The sequence below is a fragment of the Carlito syrichta genome, unplaced genomic scaffold, assembly GCF_000164805.1.
Source record: "Carlito syrichta isolate Samal-C Ts95f unplaced genomic scaffold, Tarsius_syrichta-2.0.1 Scaffold307331, whole genome shotgun sequence".
Taxonomy (NCBI): Eukaryota; Metazoa; Chordata; class Mammalia; order Primates; family Tarsiidae; genus Carlito; species Carlito syrichta.
Window position 1 is genome coordinate 1015093 of NW_007251427.1, and position 10329 is coordinate 1025421.

Below are 10329 nucleotides of genomic sequence, written 5' to 3' on the forward strand. Positions count from 1 at the left end.
AGGAGGCTGTCTCTGCCCCTTGCTGCCTCTGGGCTGAGATTCCAGAATCCAAGAGGAGCCGTGGCCAGAGCCCTATGGTGTCCAGCCATTGAGGCCACCTCCCTGTCTCCACACGTAGCTGTTTGCAGGTATTCCCCGTGTGGGAAATTTGACAGCTCCAGCTCTCCCTGGATCCTAGAACCAGAGTGAGAGCTGGTCACCTGGGTTGGTCTTGGGGCCTGTAGGAAGGCTGGTAGCTGAAGGCATGCATCACCTGGGTTCTTATGGAGCCCTTGGGGTGATGGGACATGTGTAGCAGATGGCTCTAGGAAGTCAGTTTGGCCTGGCTGAGGGAAGGCTGCCAGTCTGGCTGGTGCAGCCCAGCTGGCCCCAGAGCAATTGTGTTTCCGCTCCACTCTCCACTAGCTAAACTGACCAGAAAATCTGACGTTCTGTCCCATACCCCCATCCCACCCCCATGCTGTGACACTTATTCCCACAACAATCCTTGGGATAAGCAAACAAACATTTTATCTAATGCCTGCTGTGTGCCATACATGGCATCAGCTAGTTTTATGTGTGCATTTCATTGTGTTCTTAAAACATCCTCTGAGGTAGAATACTAACCCCATTTTGCAGACAAAGAAACTGAGTCTCAGAGAAGTGAAATGACTTGCCCAAGGTCACACCAATTATAAGTGATCGGAACAGAATTTACACCCAGGTCTGTCTGTCTTCAAATCTAGTACATTTTCTAATATAGTTGCTGGAGACAGAGTGGGAGAAGTCAGGGAATTTCTTCCTCTTCTAGCCCATGCTTTGTTTCTTGTCTGCTAGAGATGGTGCTTTAGCTTTTTGAAAATACTTTCCATCTGTTGCCCCATTTTATCCTTACAGCTTTCCTAGGAGGTAAGTAGAACAGGAATATAATAATAGATGCTGTTTATTGAGTACTTACTGGGCACTAGGCACCACTAAGCCCTTTGCATGCAGGATCTCATTCACTCCTTGCAAACTACCCTATAAGGCTAGGTGCTATCATCATCCCCATTTTGTGGATGGGGATGCCAGGGCTCAAAGACATTAAATGGCTTCTCTGGGGCCACACAGTCAGGCCCCAGAGCTAAATGGTGAAGTAGAATATGAACCCACATCTTTCTGTCTGTGGGATCTGTGAACTTAATCCTCCAAACAAACTACATAACAATGATAGTGGTTACTAGGAATAGGAACTACTTTAACACAATGTTTTGAGATTTGCAAACATTTTCACATATACTACCTCATAGGATTTTCCCCCCCCAAACCTTGTGAGTTAGTTTTGGCATGTAGTATCTTCATCCCATTTTCCAGATGAAGTAACTGAGGTTCAGATAGGTGAAGCAGTCTGGTCAGTGGCAGAACCAGGACTAGAACTTCTGCTTCCCGAGTTCCAGTGTTTCTTATGCAGCCTCTTTGGTCTGTTCACATTCACCCCTTTCTCCTCCAGATCACTTCTCCTTGGGCTCCCAGCCCCTCCTGCTGCAGTCCCCACCTGGGCCATGTCTTCCTCAGATGAAGAGACGCTCAGTGAGCGGTCATGTCGGAGCGAGCGGTCGTGTCGGAGCGAGCGGTCTTACAGGAGTGAGCGGTCAGGGAGCCTGTCTCCCTGTCCTCCAGGAGACACCTTGCCCTGGAACCTGCCACTGCATGAGCAGAAAAAGCGGAAAAGCCAGGATTCAGTGCTGGACCCTGCAGAGCGTGCTGTGGTCAGAGTCGCTGGTAAGAGAACCTCCCCCCCACGAGCTGGGTGCTGTGGGTGCAAGGGAGGAATGGGCCCGTGTGTGCTGGCCGGATGGGGAGTGGAGAGGTTCTCAGGCTCTCTGACAAGCCAGCTGGATATCGTTTGCTATTGTTACTATTGGAAAGATGTTAAAGAGAATCTTAAAAGAAGAAAATCTACTGCCTTTATGTAAACAGGAGATCTGTTTTCATTTTGGCCTCTTCCTCTCTATCTTTATATTTTTCAGTTATGTTTTCTCTGCAGTTGCCTTCCTGGCTTATGTACCATTCTGGATCTGACTCTTTTCAGTTACTCTTATATCCAAGAGATTTTCCGTATTACATCTTTCACTTTGGAGTTACCATTTTTAAAGGCTATGTAATACTTCATGATTTTCTTTTTTCACTGTAGTAGACAATGCTGCTGAGGACATGTTTAAGAATAAGTTGACTTCTAGCTGGGTGCGAACTTTATTATAAGGAAATAACTCAACAGAAGTCAAATTATTATTATTATTATTATTATTATTATTATTATTTTTAGTTGGAGTCTCACTCTGTTGCTCAGGCAGGAGTGCAGTGACACACTCACAGCAGCCTCAACCTGCTTGCTGGGCTCAGATGATTCTTCTGTCTCAGCCTTCCAAGTAAGTGTACACCACCATGCCCAGCTAATTTTTTGATTTATTGTAGAAATGAGGTCTCACCAAGTTACCCAGACTGGTCCCAAATTCTTGAACTCAGGTAATCCTTTTGCCTCCGCCTCCCAAAGTGCTGGGATTACAGGTGTGAGCCACCGCACCATGCCAGGAGGTGCCCGTTCTTTGACAAGCACAGTGCAGTGCACTGGTTATGAGTGCAGGTTTTAGACAGAGAGGCATTGTCCTGGACTGTGACCCTGCCATCGATCAGCTGTGTGACTCTGGGCAAGTCCCTTATTCTGTGGAACCTCACTTTCTTTGTCTTAAGAATGCCCCCTGTGCAAGGTTGCCCTGAGGGTTAGATGAGGTAATGTGTGTAAAGTCCTTAGCATGATTTTTGGCTCAGTAAGGAAGATGCTTCTGCTGAAGACATCCAGAGCTGCTTCCCTGGGGCATGCTCAGCATCTCAGCAGGCGATGATGCCAGAGTACAGATAGGAAGATAGACAGAGCAGGACCTGCAGCTGATTCAGTGACATCAGCTGCTTTCTTTCTTTCTTTTTTTTTTTTTTTTTTTTGAGTTAGAGTGTCACTCTGTCGCCCAGGCTGGAGTGCAGTGGAGTGCTCACAGCCACCGCAGCCTCAACCTGCTGGGCTCAGGTGATCCTTCTGCCTCAGCCTTCCAAGTAGTTGGAACTACAGGTACATGCCACCATGCCTGGCTAATTTTTTGATGTATTGTAGAGACGAGGTCTCACAAGCTACCCAGCTGGTCTCAAACTCCTGGACTCAGGCATTCCTCTCGCCTCAGCTTCCCAAAGTTACAGGCATGAGCCACCGTACCCAGCTATCACCTGCTTTCAAACCTTCACTAAGGCCTGTGCTGACACCTCCCTTGTGTCTCTAAGATAAGGCACATGCCCCTCCACTTCATCATCTCTCACCTGGACCTTCTGACTACCATTGGATAGTTCTCCCTCTCTTAATCTTGCCCCCATCCTCCACGTGACCCACAGAGTATTTTATTCTAAAATACAAACCTCAGGAACACTTATTCTGTTTTCTGGAATGAAGTATTGCCAGTAAATAAAATTTTTAAAAACACAAACCTAATCCTATTACTTACTCAGTTGCTCATAAACCATCATTGGCTCCTCGTTGCCCATGGAATAAAGGCTTCAGCATGAAGACCCATCAAAATTAGACCCTGACTGACCTCTTCAGCTTCCCTGCTGCCACCTCTACCCCCAAGCGCCCTGTCACATTGGACTATAATTTGCCCCCTGGAGGTGTGGCTCTTACAGGATCAAACCTCTACGCTTTAATTTTCTTCTCTGCAAGATGCTGGTAAATTTCCTGCTCTTTCAAGTGCCACCTCCTCTGCCCCTAATGCCCCCAGTGGTATCCAAAGCTTCCTCCTCTGCTCTCACAGTCACACTTTATTCTCCTCTATGTTCCTTTGTACAGTACAGCGGTTAACCCAGGGTGCTCATCACTCCCTCAGTACTGTGAGTGATTTGGGACTGTGTCTTATGTTTGACCCCCGGCAGCTTGCCCAGGGCCTTGTGCATGCTAGAGATCAACTGATATTGAATGACTGAATGAATGCAAGGAGTCTTTTGAGGACGATATGTGACAGATTGTGATCCAGGAACAGGCAGTGGGCTGTAGTGGAAAGTTAGACAGGGAGAGGGTTATGTGGGCTCAAGTAATCAGGAAAGGATTTTAGTGGGAGTGAGCACCAAGCAGTAGGGCCTGGAAGGCAGGTGGGAGGGTTTGACTTTCTGGTGGGCAGTAGGGAGCCCTTGGCGGAAGTCCTTTGGGTCTGTGGCATCAGTCAGTCATAGAGTTTTCAGAGCTGTCTCTAGGATGCAGGGAGGGCTTTGCTAGTCCCCAGCCTTGAAGGGCTAGCCATGTCTCAGGCTCTCTGGACTCACAAATCCCTCATTCTCCTGAAGGCAGAGTGGATGTCTCATTCTTCTTTATACCCCCACCTCCATCCTTCATCACTCATGCATACTTATAGATTCCTTTGTGATGACTTCCCCTTCCAGTCTTCTCTGAGGAGGCTCACGGGATGATTTGCCTGCTGTTTAAGATTCTAAGTCTAGAATAGAACCGGAGTGAGTGTACTCAGGGAGGCTTAATTCTCCGGCAAAGCCGCTAAGGACCCTGCTGGACCATCTAGACAAAGCCATGATGGGTGCTGTGCTCAGTTTCTGGCATCGATGCTGATCTTTGCATCTAGACACTGCTGATTGCCTGTTTTGAGGAGGGGGCTGGGACAGTGAGGCTGAAAATGGGGAGACTGCCATGGTTAAAAATAACTTGTGCACTGCAGTTGGGCGTGCTTCTTTAGCAAAAGAGAAGAGAGGCAGCAGAGACGAGGCGGGACTGCGACTTTAGGGTCTGGCTGAAATCTTCATGTGATTTTAGAATGTGGTAGGGACTCTGCCAGAGTAATGGAAATGGAAGCCTTGATTCTTCACGGACTCCTTCACATGAGGCGCAGGAGGGGCATGTCTGGGAGACCCTGGATGCTCTGAAGCTCTCTGAAGCAGAACTTCCATTCAGGGAGGAAATGAAGTCAGTCTTACACTGGAAGCCAGCTGTGGCCTGTGCAATTTTCTCCTCCCTGGTGTCTAAATCAGTCTCACCAAATAGAGACCTCCCTTTCCCTGGCCCCATTCTGTGTCCTGAGCTGGTCTCAGAGCTCCGCCCTTGCTTAAGAGGCCTGGTGGGGGAACCCTGCTAGTCCCACATGTCAAAGTAGAGAGGCATGCCAGGGCTGAGAAACCTGCTGGCCTTAGTCTACAATGTCAAAACCAGTTCTAGGGACTCCACGCATGTTGTAACCCGATGCTTCCTTCCATCTTCCTATCCTCATCCTTTCCCTCCATTTTTTTCTTCCTCTTCTTTGCCAGCCCTATTCTTAACTCCCTAAGCCCAGCCTTGTTGAAATGTAACAGTAGTCACTAAGAGTGCCTTGTTTCTGCTTATCAGCTTTATGATTTACACAGAGTTCATAATAACTCTATGTGTTAGGCAGGACATGTGTTAGCATCTGAGGCTAACAGGGTCTTAGGGACTTGCCTGTGGTTACACAGGACTTGTAGACCCAGATCGTCTAACTCCAAGAGCCTTGTTATTTCCGTTTCCTTATTTCCAACCAGGCCAGTGTGAATCTTCTACAGTTGAAATAGCTGACATGGTCTCCAGACTTGCCTATGAGACCTTTGGAACTCGGTGGCTCAGCCTGTAATCCCGCACCTTTGGGAGGCTGAGGTGAGTGGATTGCCTGAGCCCGCGGGTTCGAGACCTGCTTGAACAACTTGGCGAGACCTCATCTCTACAATAAATCAAAAATTAGCCGGGTGTGGTAGCGCGCACCTTTAGTTCCAGCTACTTGGAAGGCTGAGGCGGAAGGATCGCCGGAGCCCAGCAGGTCGAGGCTGCGGTGGCTGGGAGCGGCCACTGCGCTCCACTCAAAAAAAAAATAAACAAAAAAAAAAGAAAAGAAAAAGGAGGGCAGATGCAAAGGTCTGGGAAACTTTGCTGTTTCCCTCTGTCTCTCTGTCTTAAGTGAAAAGCAGTAGCAATATCCTTGTTTATTGGTGGGGGACAACCAGAAAAGGGGAGCTGAGAGGTGACTCTAGCAAGGAATACAACCCCAAAGGACATAAAAGGGGAAGAGGAAAAAAGGATATATCCCCTGGAGCCTGTGGAGAGTGAGCAGAAAACAGGATCTCACATGGTTGTACACTTGTACACTGCACACCTCTAGGGGGCACCATTCACATTTGTTGTCATTGTAGATTTGTGTATTTACTTTGACAAGTTTCCTACAGAGTAAAGTATCTTGGAAAGGACTCATGTTTGGGCTAGGGTAGAGCTAAGTGCAGAAGGTTTCACTATCTTCCTATTACTGGGTATTCATTCATTTCACATCACAGGTTGAGGACTCTCCCTGTTCTTGGCATTGATATTCAAAGATGACTGACAATGTGATCTCTTCTTTGTGGGTCTCAGTCTAGTTGAGAGGAAGAAAGGGAAAAAAGTAATTCCATCCCTAAGTGTATTGTAAAAAAAAAATTATAGGCCTGATGTGGTGGCTCAAGTTTGTAATCCCAGCACTTTGGGAGCCCGAGGTGAGAAGATTGCCTGAGTCTAGGGATTTGAGACCAGTTTGGGCAACTTGGTGAGACCTCGTCCCTACAAGAAATAAAAAATTAGCCAGGCATGGTGGCATGCGCCTATGGTTCCAGGGACTTGGAAGGCTGAGGTGGAAGGATCGCCTGAGTCCAGCAGGTCAAGGTTGTGGTGGTTGTGAGTGTGCTACTGCACTCCAGCATGGACGACAGAGTGAGACCTCAACTCAAAAAAAAAACAAAACAAAAATTGTGACTCAGGGCTAATGATTTGACTCCTAGTTAACCAGTAGAAAGCATCTATGGGATTCATTCTGGTGCTGCTGAAATAATCATTCCCAGTATCTACTCCATTGTGGCCTCCTCCAGGAAGCCTTCCTTGATCTCTCCAGTAAGATAGCAGTTGTATCTCTACCCCATCCTTGTTTCAGCTGGCCTTATATTCAAGTCCATTGTTCTCAGGTTCTTTCTCGCAACAGCTCTGGAGCTCCCTGTAGTCTCACCTTATCCTTTCAGCCCTGAGAGCACAGTGCCTGGTCAGAGGAGGAGCCTAATCCTCTGTGCTCACGCAACTCTCTTCCAGGATGAGAGCTCTCAAATGATATCCGACAGGCACTTTTGTGCTTCTTCATTTGTTTATTCATTCGATTGAAAAATGGGTTAAGCCCTAGCTATGTGCCAGGCACTGTGGAGACACCTGGATATGAAACCTGCAAATAGCTTCATTTCTTGGAGCCTCGTTTTCCCTGTCTGTAAAAGGGAGTTGATAATATCCACTTCCAGTGATCACTGAATGTGAATCAGAATATGCTGGACAAACACAGGTTCACAAAGCCTGTTACTGCACTTAGCAGTGTCATTCCTTGTAACTTCCCTGGCAACCAAAGAGACAGTGGAGACTCTGGGAGGCCAGCATTTTCCCAGGATTGCAGAGAAGGGGTCCCTTTCTTTTGTTCACTTTAGGGCTTTGTTAGGGAGTAGATGGAAGTGGTTTATTCTGGCCAAGCCATGGGTGGGAAGAAGGGAATGCAGGGGTGGGAAATGGGACCCAAAAACAATTCCACTGGGAACACTTACTCCTGAGCTGGCAACCTTCCTTGCCCTGAGGCTCTCCAAGTTTTGTACCCAAGAAAGCTCCTCCTTCCCAGCTTCTCTACTCCTTCCTGGCAGTGTCCTCAGAGTCTCTGGCCCTGTCCTGGAGCTGGGTTTCAGTAGCAGGAGAGATGAGCAGAGGAGAGCCCCTGAAACTGGGGCAGAATGAATTGTAGCTACACACCACCAGCTCAGCTCCAGCTCTTTGAAATAAATCTGGGTCACATTAGCTGCAGGCTGGAAAATGACCACGTGGGCAGAATTCTGTGCAGGCAGCAGAAAAGACAGCCAATCTGTCCTTTTTCTGGGGCTCAGGGTCCCTGTGGGACCCCAGCTGGTGAGGGAAGTTGGTGGCTGCATTGCAAAGGGTAATGCCGTCTTTATGCCATCAGCTTTCCTTCATGCTTTTCTAGTTACTTCCTAAGAGAGAGTGAAAGGTATGGAATGGTAGTCAGGCTCATGCCTTTCTATTACTGAAAGACTGAGGTTAGGAATGCAGAGGAAGGACTTGTCACTTTGGGAACTGTGGAAGCCTGAAGCCCGTCATTCCTCAGTCCCATGGGCTCAGAGATTAGATGTCACCAGAGGAGCTGACATTGCAGCAGGATCTAGGGCTGTACTTGTCTTTTATTTCAGCAGTCCTCCCCTTGAGGAAAGGTCTGTGAACAGATCTGGGTGTGAGAGTAATCCATCATCACCAAAGTGCTGTACTGAGCCTGGCTGGCATCCCCTTTCCCAGTTGCTGTGGCTAGGACCTGCCATAATGTGACCCCATGACTGCCTGTTGCCACCTGTCAGTTAGAAGCTGGCCAGCTTCCTGCTGTGACTTGGCTCTCCTGCAGGATCAGGGTAGGTGCTCCTGGCTGGAACCTTTGCCTGGACTTAGGATGCTGCTACCAAGAAGATCTGAAGCCCCTAAAACTCAAAGAGTGATTTTGGGCTGAAGTTTCTGTCCTGAGTTGTGCCCTACCCCTACCCCAGAAGACACCAGGCTTTTGCCTTGTGGTCAGGGGAGGATTCTGCCTGGCATCTCTGGGCATGCCCTCCTTCCTCAATCTCTTATTTGCATATTTCCTCATTTACTTACTCTGCGTTCATTCAGGGAATGGCTTTGGGAGTCAATTGGAGTCCTAGTTTCTTTTTTTTTTTTTTAGTTGGAGTCTCACTCTGTCACCCAGACTGGAGTGCAGTGGCCGCTCCCGGCCACCGCAGCCTCGACCCGCTGGGCTCCGGCAATCTTTCCACCTCAGCCTTCCAAGTAGCTGGAACTATAGGCGTGCGCTACCACACCTGGCTAATTTTTTGATTTATTGTAGAGATGAGGTCTCGGCAAGTTGCCCAAGCGGGTCTCGAACCCGCGGGCTCATGCAATCCACTCACCTCAGCCTCCCAAGGCGTGGGATTACAGGCTGAGCCACTGAGCCTGGCAGAGTCCTAGTTTCATTGCTCACTTGCTAATTGGGTGACCCTGGGAAACTCACTGAGCCTTGGTTTCTCACGGTTAAAATGGAGGAGCAAGAGAGCTACCTCAGAGACTTGCCAGGTGGATTGAGATAGTGGGAGTAAAATGCTCGGCCCAATACCTGCTACACAGTCAGCCCTAGCTACATGTTAGCTCTTCTTTTCATTCATACCATTTGTTCACTCATACACTTGTTCATTGATTTATGAGTGCTGGTTTATCCCTTTGCTCATTCACCGATCACACACCGTATTCCTAGGGCTATGTTCTAGGCTTAGATAGGACTTCAGAGCTCAGCTCTTGCCTATGAAGGCAGTTAGAACTGCAGCATAAGCTACACTACACTGCAAGTCCAAAGAGAGATTTGACGATGTTTAGAGAGGGGAAGGGCCTTTTCCGACACCTGCCCCGCAACCCGGCATTTGATAGCAGAACAAATGATAGCATTTGTTCTGAAACTTGGAAACGAAATAGAATTAGCTAGGAAACCTGAAGAGAAAGGGCATTTTCCTGTTGCTTGTTTCTATTCTTGCTCTCCTTTTTTTGGCCTTAGTAGGAAGGAAGGGAGGAAAGTGAAAAGAGAACAGCTGGTAGGAGTTAGGATTAAACAATCCAGAGGGTGGTTTGTGGAGTGAACTCTGGACTTGGTTTATGCACTCCTGAGAGCTGATGCCAGCTGGGATCCCCTAGTAAATAATGGCTGGAAAAGCTACTGGGTAGAGTCCTAGATGTGTGTCAGGCATTTTATATACCTCCTGTAATGCTCACGGAACCCTGGGGAAATTATAGTTGCTGTTCTCAACAGAAAAGTTAAGAAACTTGTCTGAGGTTATACATTAAGCAAATAATGGAGCATTATTCAATGCGCATAGTGCCCTCTGGAACCCAGCGTGTACAGTATGCCCTTTGGAGTTGTTCTGTGCTGAGGAAACCATTGCCTAACTCCAAAGTTCTTGCACTTTTCAGAACACTTCAAACATACTAAAATGGTGACAACAGTACAATGAAATCCCATCACCCAGAAACAAGAAAGATCAATTAATGGCTAATTTTTTTTTTTTGAGTTGGAGTCTCACTCTGTCACCCAGACTGGAGTGCAGTGGCCGCTCCTGGCCACTGCAGCCTCAACCTGCTGGGCTCCGGCGATCCTTCCGCCTCAGCCTTCCGAGTAACCGGAATTACAGGTGGGTGCTACCACGCCCGGCTGATTTTTTGATTTATTGTAGAGATGAGGTCTCGCCTGCCCA

The 10329-nt window shown here is 47.9% G+C and overlaps 1 protein-coding gene across 1 annotated transcript in view; it reads left to right on the forward strand.

Annotated features, from left to right (window-relative positions):
- Positions 1-1463: 1463 nt before the first annotated feature.
- Positions 1464-10329, forward strand: part of MACF1 (microtubule-actin crosslinking factor 1) — a 15070-nt gene continuing 6204 nt past the window's right edge. Inside the window, exon 1 of the mRNA XM_021715729.1 lies at positions 1464-1740. Coding sequence (XP_021571404.1) covers positions 1521-1740 — 220 coding nt within the window. The 5' untranslated portion in view covers positions 1464-1520. The remainder of the gene's footprint in view (positions 1741-10329) is intronic.